General features: G+C 43.2%; 1 protein-coding gene across 4 annotated transcripts in view; it reads right to left on the bottom strand.

Moving 5' to 3' along the window:
• Positions 1 to 19,517, bottom strand: part of AFF1 (AF4/FMR2 family member 1) — a 194,861-nt gene that overhangs the window by 97,370 nt on the left and 77,974 nt on the right. For all 4 annotated transcript variants that reach the window (XR_004959416.1, XM_036260263.1, XM_036260265.1 and 1 more), the window contains exons 2-3: positions 2,396 to 2,516; positions 673 to 1,596 (exon numbers count right to left, since the gene is read on the bottom strand). Coding sequence is in view for 3 of the 4 variants with exons in the window: in XM_036260263.1 (XP_036116156.1) it covers positions 673 to 1,596; positions 2,396 to 2,516 (1,045 nt within the window). In the remaining variant the exon portion in view is untranslated. The remainder of the gene's footprint in view (positions 1 to 672; positions 1,597 to 2,395; positions 2,517 to 19,517) is intronic.

Here is a 19,517-nt window from a genome sequence, read left to right as displayed (position 1 = left end):
TTCTGCATTGCATTTGTGATCACTCTCAAATGTCACCACCCCCACTCTTCTCTCTCATGTGGTAAATAAAACACATTAGAACATATCTTTAGTTGCAAAGTTTCCTACAATTACTCAAAAAAATTTTTTTTAAATTGATACTTTGCCTTCGATACACTGACCTAGTTTTGACTTTTTTAATGGTTTGGCCCTCAAGAAAAACTAGCTGGGGCTGAGGAACCAAAATATTTATTTTCTTTACAATGTTAAAAAAGCCAGTGTTCCCTGAAACAAATAAACAAAAAAACAAAACAAAAGCAAGACAGCTCAAATCATTCTTTGAAATGTTCTCATGATAGAAATGTCATCTACCTTATTAGGTTGCAGGTTATACAGGTGTACACACTTTTCAAAGCACAGCGAACCACACTTTCAATCTCTATATGTTACCATATGTAAATTATGGCTCAATAAAAAGATTCTGCCCCCCAAAAAATCTCTTTGCAAACCACACTGCAATATCTGCCATCAGTATTCCATCTCAGATCTAAATTTTTTTGCAGTTCAAGAAGATCCTAAGGCCAAAAAGGCACTTCCCCTCCCCCCCAAAGCTACTGACAGCCCAACTCTCCAGAACTTCCATCTGCGCCCTTCTTCACACTGGAAGTGGCCCACATACGAAACCCCACTCACCTCAACTGACTGAGAAGGCATTTTCAGCTTGGTGAGCTTGGCTTTGGCAGGCACTTTTAAGTCGGTTTTTTCAAAGGTCTGCTGCCGGTAATCCTCTGGCAGTGGTTTCAGTTCGGGAGACTCGCTAGGAGCCTGATCTTGACCGTCCATGGGCCGGACATAAGCTGTGGGCTTCTGCTGCATTGCAATGCTCTTTGAGGGGAGGGAGGGTGGGGGGAAAGACTGAGAAGGTGGCTGGGGAGGGGCTACCCCCAGGCTGGAGATGGCCACTAAACTATCCTGAGGGGCTTCTTTGTCTCGGACTTTCACCGCCAGGTTCTTGGGAGATTTAGCGGGGCAGTAGCCTTTATTGTTATTGCTACTGCTGTGAGCCTTGCTGCTCCCTTGTGTCCTGGGCAGAGTTTGCTGGTTGGAATGTACAGGTGACAGAGGGGGCACTGGGGAAGGTAGAGAGGAGAGTAAGGGAGAAAGCACTCTCTCTGGAGCTGAGTCTATGGTCAAAGCACAGTGGTCTCCATCAGCTCGGCGGTCACCATGTTTGTGATGACTAGAGCTGTACCCCTCCTGACCGAGGCGATCTTGGGTCAGGTGCTGGCTGTCCGGGGCGCCATAGCTTTTGATATGGAGACTTGGCACTGGTTCCATTCTGGGATGTGCCATCTTCGGATTGTGGCTGATGTTACCGACGGGGAGTGGTCCAGGGGCAGGAGTGCTACTAGGCTGCTGGTGGACACTAGCGCTGAAGGAGTGGGATGGAACGCTGCCCCCCTTCTCAGAAAACGGAGGGTATCTCGGCTTTCCCGGTCGGTTTTCAGGCGCCTCCGAGTGATGAGGATGGGACTTGGTACTAAGTAACTCCTTTACTTCTTCATAGTTTCCCAACATATTCTGTATTCGACTGGATAGCTCATCACCTTTTTCTGTCTAAAAAAAGAAAAATGAAACAGCAAAGTTAGATGCTGAAAAAACAACAACAATCTAAGAAAACCCAACATTTAATAAACTATGTTACAGAACAACACCATTAAAAAAGAAACACCTCGATTTACTGTGTAACATAGAATTTAACATGCAATTTAAAATAACTCCCTGTTGAGAAACTTGTCCTGGACAAATATTACTACATACTGAAGACTAACATCACAAAAGAAAACCACAAACTTGGGAACTTTTGACTAACAAGGTTCAGAGAATTTTCATTTTTTGTTTTTAGAAATAACCTCTAGCCCAGCCAATGTGGCTCAGTGGTTGAGTGTCGACCCATGCACCAAGAGGTCGCCAATCATTGTTCTCTCTCATCGATGTTTCTATCTCTTTCTCCCTCTCCCTTCCTCTCTCTCTAAAATCAATAAAGAAAAAAAAAATCTCTAGGGTAAGTTGTCTTATTTTCACAGCTGTGGCCCTTGCTAAAAATCACTTTCATCGTGGAGTTAAATGCTATGATGAATCAGACTTACTTTTTTAAAAATCCTCACCCAAGGGCATTCTTTCCATTTTTTGTTCAGATAGAGTGGGAGGGAGAGAGAGGAACAGAGAGAGAGAAACATCGATGTGAAAGGGACACATCGAGTGGTTGCCACCCGCATGACCCAACCAGGGCCGGGGACAAACTGCAACCAAGATACGTGCCCTTAGCAGGTCTCTCTGGACCGCAGGCCAACACTCTAACGGCTCAGCCAAACAAGCCAGGGCTGAGTCAGACTTTCGAGCATACAATAAATACCTTGTAGGGCTCTCCAAAAAGGGGGATCTTTTCAGGAAATGTCTCCTTCTCTTGGTGGGCTTCCTGGTTGCGTCTTTCCTTCTCTCTAATTCGAAGCAGGTTTCTGTCTTCATTGTACAAGCTGTTTCAGGTGCCACAAAAGAACAAAGACAAAAGAATTTATCATTATCCACGTTTTGCTGTGCATATGTGCATGTTTAAGGGAGGAAAGGGCAAGTCAGGAAAAAGGGATGACCGGGAGACGATGTAAAGAAAGCATATATCTCTCAACTCACTCCTGAGTTAAGGCTCAGTCAACGGGCTGACCGTCCAGCCTCAGTGCCGGCTCCAGAAACCTAAGCGTTCACTCTGGGCAACCGCCTTTGTGGCTCAGGACTGACTCCAGACCGAACAGTCTTTTATAGGCAGTGGTGGAATTGAGACAAGATTAATGATATTTTTACTTTCAGCTTGCAAAATATGGAGTAGAGGTGGAAGCTTTTCATCTGAAAATATCAGCAGGATGTGAACTTTAAAAAAGCTGTTTTCCTGGATCAGTATAGTACATTTTGGAAGATCAAAATCAAAAGGCTTGTTTCATAATTAAAAGATTACCAGGCACCCAAAACAGCATTTACTTTATTCTCAGCCTATTCTACTGGGAGTGTCCTGGCATGTAAACTCGAGAAGATCATTTTTATTTTTCATTTCAAATGCCAAGGATGGGAAAATGCAATTTTAGATATAAGCTGACAAGTCTCTTATAATCTGATTGACCAACTTAAACCACATAAAAATGGACCCTAAATCATGAGCTCTGTCACCAAAAAGGTGAAAACGCATTTACTAACAAGCAAAACAGACATAGACACCAGAAACTGTAGTTTTAGCCAGCATCTAACCCAAAGTGGGCCTGCCACATGTCAGCAACACAAGCTACTCCCCACCAATCCGCACAAGTGAGATATAAGATACTAAGAACAACTTTGTCTTTGTAGACTTACTTCAAGGTATGTACTGAATCTTTTCCCCCAACATCATTTGAGTAAATGAGTAGGAAAATATTTAATTATTTTGTTGAGACTACAGGTACCTTTAGAAATTCTAGCTGTGATGTCAGACACCTTCCCTGACCCCATATCCTGGCTTCTCTGCTCTCTTGTGACTTCTCTTATTTCCTCCGACAAGAGTGTCCTTGCTGGTCTTCCTGCCTCCATTGTATCTTATACCCCTAATGTAGCCTTCTCATGGAAAGAAATCCTACCTACGGCCCTGGTTCTCATGTCACTATCCATATTTTACAATAATAAGTGTTTGATAGCTCTTTACTGCTGCAGAATAAACTATTATTTTACATTCTTTTTATTTATTTATTGGGCGGGGGGGCAGGAAGAGAAAGAGAGAAACATCCATTTGTTGTTCCATTTATTTATGCATTCATTAGTTGATTTTTTTTTTTTTTATCCTCACCCGAGGACATTTTTCCATTTTTTGTTCAGGTAGAGTGGGAGGGAGAGAGAGGAACAGAGAGAGAGAGGAACATCGACGTGAAAGGAATACATCGAGTAGCTGCCACCTGCATGAGCAACCAGGGCCAGGGATAAACTGCAACCAAGGTACGTGCCCTTAGCGGGAACCGAACCCGGGTCTCTCTGGACTGCAGGCCGACGCTCTAACTGCTGAGCCAAACCAGTCAGGGCTAGTTGATTCTTATATGTGCCCTGATCAGGGATCAACCCCGAAACTTTGGTGTTATCAGGACGATGCCTTTAACCGAGATACCCGGCCAGGGCAGAATAAACTCTAAATTCTTACTTTGGTATTAAAATTCCCCCATTACCTGGAATAGATCTACTCTAGAAATTATCCCACTGTCTCCATGCAGGCCTGCCACAGGCATTCCACTTGACAATATTCCCCAAACATACCCTGTAAAGGTCAGCCTTTTACTCTAACCTCTATCCCAGAATCCCCTTTTACTGAAAGAGCACCCATTTTCCCAGGACCAGCTTAGCTAGGAAGCATGATTCTCCTGTACACCACCTCTATATTCCAGTGACACAGGCCTATACCCTACTCCTCTGTGATACCCTGAACTCTGATGCTTCCCTTTTAATTTCTTCTGCCTCTCTCTCAACTACATACCCACATTCCCAATTTTCAGCTACCAGCAAACCTTTGTAGTGATTCCAGTGTCACCCACTATAAAGGCGTCCTCAAATCCACTGAGTATGGGCTGACTTAACGTCTTGAGGGGTTCTCTCTCCTTCTCCTCTTTCCCCTAGAATGTGAACTCCATTTATAACAGAATTCATGTTTCTCTCTCTCCTGGTACTAAAGCATGGTATTTTACATAGATGGTAATCATTAAATACTTTTCAATTTAAAAACAGCCACTATGCCCTGGCCGGTTTGGCTCAGCGGTTAGAGCGTCAGCAAACGGACCAAAGAGTCCCGGGTTCAATTTCAGCCAAGGGCATGTACCTCAGTTGTAGTTCGTCCCTGGCCGTGGATGGGGTCATGCGGGTGGTAGCCAATCAATGTCTCTCTCACATCGATGTTTCTCTCTCTCTCTCGCTCTCTCCTTCCTCTCTCCCTGCTGCTCTATCTGAAAATAAATGTAAAAATATCCTCAAGTGAGAATGAAATAAATAAATAAATAAATAAATAAATAAATAAATAAAAATAAAAACAGCCACTGTATATTTTTAAAAACTTATAATTTTTTAAAATTCACTCTGGAAGACCATCTAAAGGTGGGGAGAAGCTAAGCTACCCAGTTGAATTCACTGTGGTATGGTAAATAATTATCTGGTTAGACAATTGTATTAACTTTTCTTCGCCCAGCGGTATGGCTCAGTGAATTGAGAGGTCCAGGTTCCATGGACTGAGAGGTCCAGTTTTGACTTCTAGTCAGGGCACATGCACGGGTTGCAGGCTCAATCCCCAGCAGGGGGTGTGCAGAAGGCAACCGGTCAATGTATCTCATATCAATGTTTCTGCCTCTCTAAAAAACATCAGTAAAAACATATTAAAAAAAATTAAAAACTTTGCCTGGCTCTGGCTGATGTGGCTTAGTTGTTTGGAGCATCATCCCACACACCAAGGGATGGTGGATTCGATTCCTGATCAGGATGCATATGGAAAGCAACCAATCGATGTTTCTCTCTCTCTCAAATCAATTTTTAAAAAATGTGGTTGGATGGCGGCTGCTGCTTCATAGTGACTTCCACTAATTATCACATTTGAAGAATTCTCAGTGTTTTATTTTTATTTATTTATTTATTTATTTATTTTTCTTTACTGATTTTCAAGAGAGAGGAAGGGAGAAGGAGAAAGATAGAAACATCGATGAGAGAGAACATTGATTGGCTGCCTTCTGCGTGCTCCCCACTGGGGATTTGGCCCACAACCTGAAAAAACTAAACCAGAAATTAGTCTTTAATAGTCAGAAATCTCACATGTCTCAGACAGATTTACTTCTGGTTGATAACAGCACAATGGATTTGATGACCATTCAAGAATTCCTTACAATTATTTTATGACTTTGGTAATTAATCATTGATTCAAAAAAAATTATGTAACATTAACATACAACCATGGCAGCCAAGCAAGAGGGTTGATCAGCAAATAACTTATTTTCTCCTTCAAACTTGCTTTTCAGCCACTTTGTTTGTAAGGAGGGTGAGGCATGCGACTGTCTCTGCACAACCTACACTCCCAAGTTTCTCTCTTCCAAAGCTACCTGGTGCGTGGACCACAGAAGCCATCTGCTTTGCTGATTCTGAAAAGGAAAGCTCTCCCTTTCCTGACCGCTAGTGACAGCAGTGTAGTCCCTATAGCTGTATCCACTTGCAAGTGTTCACAGACTTTGGTTCCACTTCATAAAGTAGAGTTCTGCCCACTTCTGAGTAACTGCTACCTTTGTCTCAGAAAGTGGAGCCCTAAAAGGCAAAATCCTTAGTTCCAGATTGAAAACCGAGCACCTCAACTATCAGGCTGCTTGGGGTCCTCACTTAATTTTCTTGTCAACTCCACACCCATCTTTAAGAAAAGCTATACTGTCCGGCCGGTGTGGCTCAGTGGTTGAGGATCAACCCATGCACCAAGAGGTCGCCGGTTCGATTCCCGGTCAGTACATGTGGCCAGGTTGTGGGCCTGATCCCTGGTTGGGGGCATGGTGGAGGTGGCCAATCGATGTTCTGTCTCATCATTGTTTCAATCTCTCTCTCTCTCTCTCTCTCTCTCTCTCTCTCTCTCTCTTCCTTTCTCTGTAAAATCAAGAAAGGAAAAAAAAAAAAAAAAAGAAAAGCTATACTGATTTAAAATTACTAAAGTATTCCTTTTTTTTTTTTCCTGTGTTAATCCTCACTGGAGGGTATTTTTCCACTGATTTTTAGAGAGAGTGGGAGAGAGAGAGAAACACTGATGTGAAAGAGACACATTGATTAGCTGCTTCCTACACGTGGGAGCAAACCTGCCACCCAGATACGTGCCCTTGACCAGAATCAAACCCACGATCCTTTGGGCCACCGGCCTGTACTCTAACCACTGAGCCAAACCGGTCGGGGTAAAATTACTGAAGTATGTCTAAATCAATCAGCTCAGCATCAGCTAACTTTTACCACACTTCTAGATTTTCATTCTAAAATAATAAAAACTGCTACGTAAATAATGAGAAAAACCCAATTTTACAAAATTCCTTACACATAACTTTCTTGCTGTGTGATTCAAAAATCATGCCTCCCACAGGGAGGAGATCGTGTTAAATTACGAATTCTTGGTAATTAAGGTTTTACTTCATTAGTTAAAAACTGTTTTAACCCACACCAGGATTTTATTGGCAGACATGTAATACTATACCATTTTCAAGACAAACACTGAATGTTTTTTTCCTTTATTCACCACCCCCTTCAACGGAAAAACCCAAAAATAGTCAGGTGAGGAAAGACATGAGTGTCACTGGTAGGATGAGTTTTATGAGGTCTAGACTTTCAGAGAAACTCACTCTCACCCACACAGTCTGATGGGCACCTGGTTGGTCTCACTCATCAAGGCTCCTGGGCAGGGCAGAGGAGGGCAGGGCAGGAAGTGCCCAGTCCACAGATCCCAGAACTCTATGAGGTAGGCTGTGAGCACGCACTCTTCTTGGTTGTCTAACTTCTCCTTGTCACTAACAGGGTTTTGCCAGTTGTACTGGGCAGTTTTCTGATTTATTTGGCTTTTACTAATTTCCAAGTTTACAATGGCTGAAGAAATGGTTAAAATAACTAGGCAAATATGTTCATGCATCTTTTCCTTTACTTGGTTCCATTTTGAAACCAGAGGAAACGTAAATTTTCAAATACATGGACACAATTCATAGTATGAGTGAACCACTGTTCAACCTCTACACATCATTGTTTTTAAAACAAGGTGCAAGCAAGTAGGGGGTAAGTGGAATATTTTTAAATGGGGGATTTTAGGAAGCAGTAAATGTCCAACAAGATTCACAGACTCTGTAATTACCTTTGAATAATTACAAGTTGACTATCACTTCACTTAATTAAAGGCTTTTTTCCTTCCCGGTGTAGAGGAAAATTTGCATTCTTGTTCTCATGGGATAACTTACCCCGACATCAGCCTTGTCAACTCTCTCACTGTTCCACATAGAATAGAGTGAGTACAAGTTCTCCATGTTGATTTCTCCATGGCACTTTGCATTAGATAAGAGGTCATCAACCTTAAGTATCAGAATTAGCTAGAGGGCTTGTTAAAACACAGATTGCAGAGACCCATCCCCAAAGTTTCTGATTCAGTAGATCTGATGTGGGGCCTGAGATCTGCATGCGTATCGAAGTTTCCAGGTGATTCTGAGGACTTTAGGAGAGCACACTCTTTCTGTGCTGTATAGGTCACTTCAGGCTTACTAACACAACAGCAATGACAACAGCAGCAGCACAGCCAAGGATGGCCACCATTTAGCATCTGCCATTCAGCTGGCACTGATTTAGGCACATCAAATGTGTCCTATTTAATTTTCAAGACTCTGTGAAAGGGGGATTACTAACTCTATTTTCCAGGTGAAAAGAAAAAGGCTCAGAGATTAATCTGGAAATAAGTGGTAAGTCTAAAAATTCAAAGGTAGGTTTGCTGGGTACCAAAGCTTGTGTTCTCAATTGCAGTCTGCAAACACAGTTTTTAGGCTATGTGAAACAGGGCAACGACAAAGAAGGCGTGCTAAATGCACTCCCTTGCTATCAGTCATAATTCCTTAGGATCCCGTATTCTCAAAGAGGTACACATCCACAATTCAGGTAGTATCCTTGCCAGCGGAGCAATCTCAGTGCAAATATATGTTTGGTTAAATGTACCCACACATGTCTGTCTATGCCTAAGGACCTAACAGAGGGCCCTTTGAGAGAGGGATGGCCAAGAGCATGAAGCTGCTCATCAACTTATAAAAACTGCATCACTTAAAAAAATTTTTTTATTGATTGATTTCAGAGAGAGAGAGAGAGAGAGGGATCACAGATTTGTTGTTCCATTTGTTTATGCATTCATTGGTTGATTCTTGTATGTGCCCTGACTGGGGATGGAACCTGCAACCTTGGCGTATTGGACAATGCTCTAGCCAACTAAGAAACTTGGCTAGGGTCTTGCAATACTTATTTTAGAGTTGGTGTTTTTTTTGTTTGTTTGTTTTTCAATTGACAGAGTTGAGGTCATTAACACCACAATAACCTTTGAATTCACAAGTCATTTCTAATGTGCAAAGGGAGCTCTTCACATTAATTTCTTTCAAGGACAGGCTGCAAATAAACTTGCACCAAAGTAGCCATTATCTGCCCGACATTGGGCTCTGCTCCCGTTAACATCTGGCTGGCTGACAAAAGACCACGTTCTTAGGGCCTCAATGCCAGCTTTCTGGTCAGCGCAGGAGTCCCCCACCTGAGGAACAAAAACTTGTAGTCACATGGTGACTTGAAGCAGCTGACTGCATACAAAACAAGGCCACATGTTGTGCCCTGGGGGAGGGTGCAAAGCCTGACCACCCAGGAGGCATCCATGAGTTCCCCAGAAGTTTAAAAACATAGTTTTAGAGACTATCTTTCAGTAGTTAAGATCTTGCTTTTGGATCGTATACTACTGTCCACCATCGGCAAAGTTCAACACTAATGCATCAAAAAGATCTCTGCGGCCCTGGCCAGTGTTGCCCAGTGGTTAGAGTGTCGGCCCTGCCCCTTTCAGGGCATGTGCAGCAGGCAACAAATCAATGTCTCTCTCCCACATCAATGCTCCTCTCTCTCTCTGCCCCCACCTTCCACTGGCTCTAAAAATCAATGGAAAAAAATACCCTTGGGTGAGGATTAACCAAAAACAAAAGAAAAAAACATCTGCAAAATGCATCAAACCACCTCCTCCACCACATTTTTTTTAAATTAAGTGAACCAGAAAGACCATGGGGGACACCACAGACTTCAGCTTGCAAGGCCTGGTGAGAGCAGTGGCGTGTGAGAGCAGAAATGCACACTCCATTACTGAGGGGGGCTGCACCCCAGATGTTTTCATAAACAGAGTTCCACCACTCTGTAAATCAGCACAGGAGCCTGAATGAGGCCTGGAAATCTAAAACAAGCCAGGATGCTCACTTTCACAGAGGTGGTGAAACTCCTGAGGAATTTGGAGCTGCTCAGTCAGCCCCTGAATGCAGTCATTTAGTCAGCCCCATGCTGGGACCTGTCAGGGCACATTTACTGAGCTTTTCAAACGCTCTGGGAGGATGTGTGAAAACACTGGTAAAATGAAGAATCAGAGCTCTATAAGGATTAGTGAGAGTGGGCCTCCCTTTTCTCTGTCCCTTGCACTGAAAAGGAAAGAGCCCATGCAGGAGGAGAAGACAGTACCAGGAAGGCCTGCCTGGGCTGGAGACACAGGGCAACGTGCCGGCTCTGCTATCGTCAGGCTGGAAACACCTTCTTCCAGGCTGGAGCCCATGGGCCCTGCTGCTAATCTAGGTCAGCCATGCAGGACCGGAATGCCACTGGGCGCTTCCATGGCAACTCGGGCCCACGGGGCAGGCTGTGCACAGCTGACTGCCCATTTATCACCCTTGACTGGCCACTTCACACAGACTTTCCTCTGATAGATGTGACCAGCTCTCTCTAGAAATCACATTTCAAAGTTTAATTATATATATAAAGTTTAATTCTCTCTTGGAGGATAGAGTGTAATTTCTCCTGTGTATTTATATTCGGAAGCACGGAAGAGACATTGGTGGGAAGAAAAGGGAAAATCTTAAATTCACCAGTGTACATTAATTATGAAAAAGAACGAGTCTTTTTACTGTTTTAGAGGCACTTTGCCATTCTGATTTGAACGTACAAAAGAGAGAGCACACATAAAACTCACATCTGTTCAGCAAAGTTGGGCAACCCTGGCTTAGAGAGTGATTGTGGAAGTGTCGCAAAGTGACAGAGGCAAAAGGACAGAGGGCTTGGGTTCTGACTTGTTGCACAAGTAACTTTTTTATTTTGGAAGCCACTTACTGACTTTTTAAGCCCATCTTCTGGCTTTTTGTTTCCAAGTTCCTCTAGTCCCTCAATCTAACATCCAGAGGATATTTTTTTCATTGATTTTTTTTTTTTAAGATAGAGAGAGAGAAGGAGAGGGAGAGAGGGGGAGAGGGAAGGAGGGAAGGAGAGAAAGAGATATCAATGTGAGAGAGACAGATCAACTTGTTGCCTCCTGCAATCTAACTGCTGAGCCAAACCAGCCAGAGTCAGAGAACATTTTTCACACATTGTCTTTATGAAAAAAAATTTCAATGTACTTCAAAGCACAAAATTAGTTTTGTCATTAAACTACATGACTGGCCCTAGACAGTTTGGCTTAGCGGTTAGAGCGTTGGCCCACGGACCGGAGAGTCCTAGGTTTGGTTCCCACTAAGGGCACGTACCTTGGTTGCAGTTTGTCCCCAGCCCCTGTTGAGGTCGTGTGGGTGGCAACCACTTGATGTGTCTCTCTCACATCAATGTTTCCCTCTCTCTTTCCCTCCCACTCTATCTGAAGATGAAGGCAAAAATGTCCTCAGGTGAGGACAAAAAAATAAAAATAAACTGCATGACTAATAAATACAATTTAAACACGAGAAATCAAAGTTGCTCCATGTCTGAAGGCAGAGAAATGTTGCTTCAAACAAACAGAGAATCCCCCGTTGCTCTGTGTGTTAGAATTCATAACAGGCGTTCTCATAATAAAAACCAGTCAGCTAAGTCTGCTGGTGGCTTCACCTTCGTTCCCTCCCCCATAACCTCACACACATTAAATACAAGATCGGGCAAAAGTAGGTCTACAGGTATTTATATGGAAAATACAATAATTGATAAATAATAATACAAGAATAAATTCTGTTTTGGGTACTTGCAAATATAAACCTACTTTTGCCCCACCCTGTATAAAGAAAAATCAGAGACTTTACCCTAACACAGTATCTGATTTTATTTAGAAAATAAATATCAGCCAAGTCAAATGACAAAATAGCATTATGTCACAGTTGTTTTCCTGGAAGAGCTCCCAGGAGATCACCTCAAAGTAACAGCTCTCTCTGCTCCTCATCGCTGCTTGTCACAGGACTATCAGCCTCATTACAATACTGAAATAGTTGTATGTGACTCCATTTTGCAAAATTATATCAATCTTTAAGATATTTTACATACCTGCCCTGGCCAGTCTGGCTCAGCGATTGGAGCTTTGGCCCTCACACCAAACGGTCAAGGGCTCGATTCTGGTCAAGGGCACGTACCTTGGTTGCAGTTCATCCCCAACCCTGGCTGGGGTCATGCGGGAGGTAACCAATTGATGTGTCTCTCTCACATCAATGTTTTTCTCTCTCTCTCTCTCTCTCTCTATCTCTATCTGAAAATGCATGGATAAATATCCTCGGGTGAGGATTTAAGAAAAAGAAAAAAAAAGGATATTTTACATACCTGAAAGGCATATATAAGTTTTAAGTTGAGAAAGCCTCTAGCTGGGCAAACTTGAATAAAAACTCACAAGAGATGTGTTCATCTACCTGTCAGAATGAACCTACCAGGTCCTAATGGTTGCATGTTACTATGCAGCAAGGTTTTAAAGGATACATTTTACAAGGAGTACCAGAGGTTAGAGTTGGAGGACGCTGGTGGTCATGTGGTGGTTTAGTGAGTATTTTGTTTATATATTGTTTTAACAACCTTTTCACACACAAAAAGTATTCATATATTATCTGTGTAGTTAAAAGTTCTACTTAACAACAACTACAAAAAAGCCTCATGTACACATAACGACATCAAAATCGGGGGTAAAGAAACATTGTGATGTTGCTCATTTGGCAATAACTCTCACTGGTACCTCTAAAAACTGATTATGGACCCTGGACTCAGTATTAGATCATTACTAAATAACAATCCTAGATCCACCTGCATAAAGCAGCACATGAGAGACCATGTGCCAAAGCTGAACAACAAGCCGCTGCTGTTGTTTTAGTTGGAGTAGTCTCACTATAGACCATTTGATTTCTCTTACCAGATCACAGAAATGCATGTTGAGAGACATTTTTTAGCCTCTAGATGAAAAAGCACAAGAATTTGTCTTCCTCATTAATTGGTGTTAAAGGGGAGTAGGGAAAACGTGTGGTTGGGGATACACAACTCCAACAAAAGTAGGGGAGGAGAAAGGCATCCGATGACCTAATGCATTCCCATGTGCACTAACATCTAACTCCTTACCGTCCAAACACATTTTAAGAATAAAAACCCAGTGCTGACTGAGGAAGGCTGATGCGTGAATGATAGTTACACAAAGCACACCAGTGGAAAGAAATCCCTCTCCACTTCAGGATTTGACAACCTGTAGCTAAGAGGTAACCCACCCCCAAAAAGGTTTTTTTAATGATACTTGAAATGAGAACATAATGTTACTGACAAATTCCAAAAAATCCAGTCTCTGAGAAGTGTTCCCTAAAATGCTGACGGTACTTACTGAAAGGACATACAGAAATTACCCCCTATAGCGGCAACAGGCTCACTAGAGTTATTTCTGTCTCTCCCCCTTTAGTTATGAAGGTCCCTAGTGATCAGAGCCGCCTATGACCACCTGCTCTGTTGGCACCAACCAGAAACGGGCAGAAGCTATTGGCTCTTCCCCTGCAGTCTGGTCTGCAGTGGGATTGGCCACAGTGCTGCACTAGTTACCATGCCATCCTTAGTGCACACGCAGCTGACCCTGCAGGACCATACCGCATACCTACAAAATAATGAGGCTGGTGAAAGTGTCTGCATCATTACTGAAAGCTGTAGTCACAGATTAAGAAAGAATGCAGACAAGCAAGCTTCAAGTTTTGTATTTTTTAAAAGACTTGCCTTATTTAATTTGTACTCAACTCTTTTAAAATGTTTTTGGCCCGGCTGGTGTGGCTCAGTGGTTGAGCGTCATCCCATGCACCATAAGGTCGCTGATTTGATTCCCAGTCAGGGCCCAGGCCCAGGATGTTTCCCTCTCATTGGTGTTTCTCTCTCTCCCTCTCCCTTCATCTTTCTGACATCAAGAAAACCATATTTTTAAAAAAAAGCCCGGCCAGTGTGGCTCAGTGGTTGAGCATCCACCCATTAACCAAGAGGTCACCAGTTTGATTCCTGGTCAGGGCACATGCCCAGGTTGTGTGCCTGATCCCCAGTGGGGGACACGCAGGAGGTGGCCAATTGATTTTTCTCTCTCTTTAATGTTTCTTTCTCTCTCTTCCTCGCCCTTCCTCTCTCTCTAAAATTAATAAAGAAAATAAATAAATAAAATATCTGCTTAAAAAAAAAAGTCCTGGCCGGTTTTGCTCAGTGGTTAGAGCACTGGCCTACAGACCTAGGGGTCAAGGGTTTAATTCCCAGTCAAGGGCACAAACCTTGGTTGAAGGTTCGATCTCCAGCCCCAGTTGGGGTTGTGTGAGAGGCAACCAATCGATGTGTATCTCTCACATCTATGTTTCTCTCTCTCTCTCCCCCTCCCTCTCTCCCTCCCATTCTATCTTTAAAAGAAATTTAGGCATCAACTCTATTAAGCATTCAAAACTCACACAGGGATGTGGGAACACCTCTCCCTTGGAATATGGCCCCAATAGGCTCCTCATCCTGGGCTAGCTAGCTTCACACAGCTGCCTCAGTGGTCTTCTTAAAAATCACATATCTTATCTTGTCACTCACCTATGTACCTTTCTGAGCTCCTTACTGCCTATAAAATTAAAGTTGATGCGTAGGTATGCCAAGTAATGCCCTTCACCACATGGCTTCCAATTACCTAACCCTCTTGGAGTGTCCACTCACTGCCTTGCCTCTCGACCCTTGGAGGGCAAGAACTGGGAGGCTGGGGAAAACACAGCCCTTCCCTCTGCCAGTTCCCTAGTGAATTCCTAATTTGACTTTCAAAATTTCCCAAAATATCACTGCCTCCAGCCTCAACCTCCACTCTCCCTTCTCATCCTCTGCTGTGGGTGATTTATTTCTCTGGGAAACATCTGTTCTTACAGATCTGCCCGTGTTTACATTTACAAAAGTGAGATGGACTGTACAAGTGCCTACAGATTTTACTTACTGGACTGTGAGCTTCTCAAAGGCAAGGACTATTCCTGAGAGCCCAGTGCTTATCAAAAAATGTTGTTTAATATACACCTTTGACTGAAATGATTACAGGTGACTCTTCAACAACACAGATTGGAAATGTGTGAGTACAATTATATGCAGATGTTTTTCAATTCATACCTGTCCTATTTTTTTCAAATATGTTTTTATTGATTTTTTTTTTTTTAATCCTCACACGAGGACATTTTTCCATTTTTTGTACAGATAGAGTGGGAGAGAGAGGGAGGCAGAGATAGAGAGAGAGAAACATCGATGTGAAAGGGACACATCGAGTGGCTGCCACCACACGACCAACCAGGGCCGGGGACAAACTGCAACCGAAGTACGTGCCCTTAGCGGGAACCGAACCCGGGTCTCTCCGGACCGCAGGCCGACGCTCTAACCGCTGAGCCAAACCGGCCAGGGCTGATTTTTTTTTTTAAGAGAGAGGAAGAGGGAGAGGGAGAGGGAGAGGGAGAAAGTGAGAGAGTGAGAGAGAGAGAGAGAGAGAGAGAGAGAGAGAGAGAGAGAGAGAGAATCAACAGGCTGCCTCCTGCACGCCCCCTACTGGGGATCGAGTCCAAAACCCAGGCATGTGTCCTGACCGGGAATCAAATCAGGATCTCTCAGTCCATGGGACAACGCTCAATCCACTGAGCCACATCGGCCAGGCACCTTTGCTATTTTTTTGTTTTTAATCCTCACCCAAGGATATTTTTCTATTTATCTTCAGATAGAGTGGGAGGGAGGGAGGGAAGGAGGGAGGGAGGAAGAGAGAAACATCAACGTGAGAGGGACACATCGACTGGTTACCTTCAACACAACCCCGACCGGGGCCGGGGGCGAACAACCGAGGCACGTGCCCTTGACTGGAATCGAACCTGAGACTCTCTGGTCCATGGGCCAATGCTCTAACCGCTGAAACAAACCGGCCAGGACACCTTTCCTATTTTTGATTCGAGGCTGGGAGGCCACAGATGCAGAAGGCTGATTGCATGCATTAATCAACCCTTTTTTATATAGGGGATTTCAGAAACAGTGGATTTTGGTATCCACAAGGGTTCCGGGAATCAATCTCTCATAGATACCAAGGAACAAATGAATTTTGGGGAAGTCAAAAGTTACAGGTGATTTTTGACTACTGAGGAGGTCGGTGCCTCTAATTCCATACTGGTCAAGGGCCAACTGTAATTCAAGCATTGCTCAATTTCAAAAAATCCAGAATTCTCCTGAATCCTGTAGGTCTTATTATTTGACGACAAAATATGATTCATTGTCTGATACCTAAAGCCAATTGTACCAGACTGCTGTGCTCATCCAATGACTCAAACCTAGAAGGAAGCTGACATCACTCTCCTAGATCAGCCATGAAGGCTGCCTCATAATAACAATGTATGTTTACCAGTTCATTCTATAGGTTTTACTCTTCAGTTTGCCATACTTATTAGTCATAAATGCCCAAGTATACTACACCAAAAAGAGAAGAATGTTTGGGCAACATTTATAGCAAATACAAAATTAATTTTAAATCAGTAAGATTCAGAACAATATTAATAAACTGTCTCTAGGATTAAAACTTCAACAACAAAATCCCACAGTGAAAAATCTCTATATGCTGCTATAAATGCATTGTGGAGAAAAACAAAGAAACTAAGGTCTAAAGAGAGAATTTTAAAATTCACATCAGACTGCCCTGGCCGGCGCGACTCAGTGGTTAGAGCATCAGTCTGCACACCGAAGGGTCGTGGGTTTGACTCACTTTCAAGGGCACATACCTCAATCCTAGGCCCAGGCGCATGTAGGAGGCAACCAATCAATGTGTCCCTCTCACATCAATGTTTTTTTTCTCTCTCTCTCTCTCTCTGCTCTCTCCCCCTCTCCCTTCCACTCTATCTATAAATCACTGGGAAAAAATATATCCTCGGGTGAGGATTAATAAAACAAAACAAAAAAAGAAAATACACATTATATTATATGGCTCCTTCCACTGCTGAAAACCCTCCACAGACTTCCCTTAGCATTTAAGAGTTAAACTCAGCCCTGGCCGGTTTGGCTCAGCGGTTAGAGCGTCGGTCTGCGGTACAGAGAGACCCAGGTTCGGTTCCCGCTAAGGGCACGTACTTCGGTTGCAGTTTGTCCCCGACCCTGGTTGGTCGTGCGGTGGCAGCCACTCGATGGGTCCCTTTCACATCGATGTTTCTCTCTCTCTATCTCCTCTATCTCTTCCTCTCTCTCCCTCCCACTCTATCTGTACAAAAAATGGAAAAATGTCCTTGGGTGAGGATAAAAAAAAAAAAAAAGAGTTAAACTCAGCCCAGGTGGTGTGGCTCAGTGGATTAAGTGTAGTCTCATGGACTGAGAGGTCCCAATTCAATTCCAGGTCAGGACACATGCCCGGTGTTTCAGGCCTGATCCCCAGTAGGGGTGCACATGAGGCAGCCGATTGATGTATCTCCCTCACTTGGATGTTTCTATCTCTCTCTCTTCCTTCCTCTCTCTCTCTCCAAAAAAAAAAAATCAATAAGAACCTATTTAAAAAAAAAGAGTTAAACTCAGAAGCCTGGCCAGTAAGGCCCCATCCCCAGCACACTTCCTCCTAATTGCTACCTCCCAAATACATTACCCTCCCTCTGCCCTTCCTCAAATACTGGCCGCACTGGCCTTTTCACGCCTGGAACAGGTTGAGCTGAGCAAGCTGTGTGCCACTGATCCCAGTCTGGATGCTCTGTCCTTACAGCTGAGGATGTCATCTCAGGTTATAAAAACCAACTCCTCAGGGAGTTCCCAGAGCTAAATGGCTGCCTGGCCCCTCCAGCAGGAGCTGTCTAACACTTTGCCCTGTTTTGTCTCTCCTTATCACTATCTAAAATTATCTTGGCTAGTTCTTTATCTGTTCAGTTATGACTGGCTCCCCACACTCACCTCTAGGAAGAATTTATATTCTACAGAAGGTCAGTCACCTTTTCTTTCTTGATCCTGACTATCTGAGAAACATTAACCCATCAGACTAAAAGGATATTGGTTAATGGATGGAATTCTGCATACAGAGGCAGAGATGCAAGCAGTGGTTTTATTTTATTTTTTTCCTTTATTGATTTTTTAGAGAAAGGAAGGGAGAGGGAGAGGGAGAGGGAGAGGGAGAGGGAGAGGGAGAGGGAGAGGGAGAGGGAAAGGGAAAAGGAGAGGGAGAGGGAAAGGGAAAAGGAGAGGGAAAAGGAGAGGGAGAGGGAAAAGGAGAGGGAGAGGAAGAGAGGGAGAGAGGGAGGAAGGGAGGGAGGGGGAGGGGGGGGAGAGAGAGAGAGAGAGAGAGAGAAACATCAATGAGAGAGAACACTGACTGGCCACCTCCTGCATGCCCTCACTGGGGACTGGGCCCACAACCTGGGCATGTGCCCTGACCGAGAACTGAACCGGCGACCTCTTGGTGCATGAGTCGACATTCAACCACTGAGCCACACCATACAATTCGAAGTTAACAGAAGCATTTTCAAAAGACAGCATTTTTTAAAAAACTAGGTAGTTATGAACAACATCCTGTAAATAACTGGTTAATACATCAACTTTTCAATTGCCACACAAAAAGCAAGAGAAAAACAAATCATTTCCAAATTCATGAAGTGTCTCATGAGACTGCTGAAATGTCTCTAGGGGATTAAAAGAAGACAAAAAGGGGGCAATTCTTCTCAAGAAATTATTCGAGGCCCTGACTGGATAGCTTGGTTGGTTAGAGTGTCATCCTTATACCCCAAGGTTGAGGGTTTGATTCCCGGTCAGGGCACGTACAAGAAGCAACCTATGAATGCATAAATAAGTGGAACAACAAATCAATGTTTCTCTCTCTCAAAAAAAAAGAAATTATTCAGGAGCAAGTTGGGTTGTTTATTTTAAACAGACTAATTCTAGTCATAAAAAAAAAATCAAATATACTATGTAGATTTTGTCACTTACCAGCTTAAGCACCAGATAATGCCCAACATACTCCAAAATGAATAAATTATACTCTATAGAACAGCACACAAACCTGCATAGGATTTACCACTCCAAAAGGAAGGGTCCCTCCCAATGACTGAACTTCTAACACACATTCCAGAGAACCAATTGCACCACATACGATAAGAAGAACTGTTTGAAACTGGGCCAATGTACCAAGCACAGCTTCAGCCAGAACAAATGCTCAGCATTTAGACTTGCTAACCAAGAGCAGAAAGCAACAGGAAAAGGCTTACACTTGGAAAATGAAAGGAAAAGCAATGTCTGTGTATTGATAAGAATAGTGGGGAATAATAGGATAACTGGCAAGACACAATTTATTCTCTAAAGAAGAAAACATTAAGAAACATTTTTTTCTTGAAGTGAGTACACAGAGACCCATCAACACATTTTTTCAGTTACTGAAAAAACCAAAACAAAAAACAAAAAAACATTGTAGGGCTCCTCCTCTATCCATTTAATGAAACATATTCCATTATGGGAGTGCATATCTAAAACCAAGCTCGAGGACCCTCCACTCCCCAACA

Source organism: Molossus molossus, unplaced genomic scaffold, assembly GCF_014108415.1.
Source record: "Molossus molossus isolate mMolMol1 unplaced genomic scaffold, mMolMol1.p scaffold_m16_p_1, whole genome shotgun sequence".
NCBI classification, from domain to species: Eukaryota; Metazoa; Chordata; class Mammalia; order Chiroptera; family Molossidae; genus Molossus; species Molossus molossus.
This window is presented reverse-complemented; position numbering and strand designations above follow the sequence as displayed.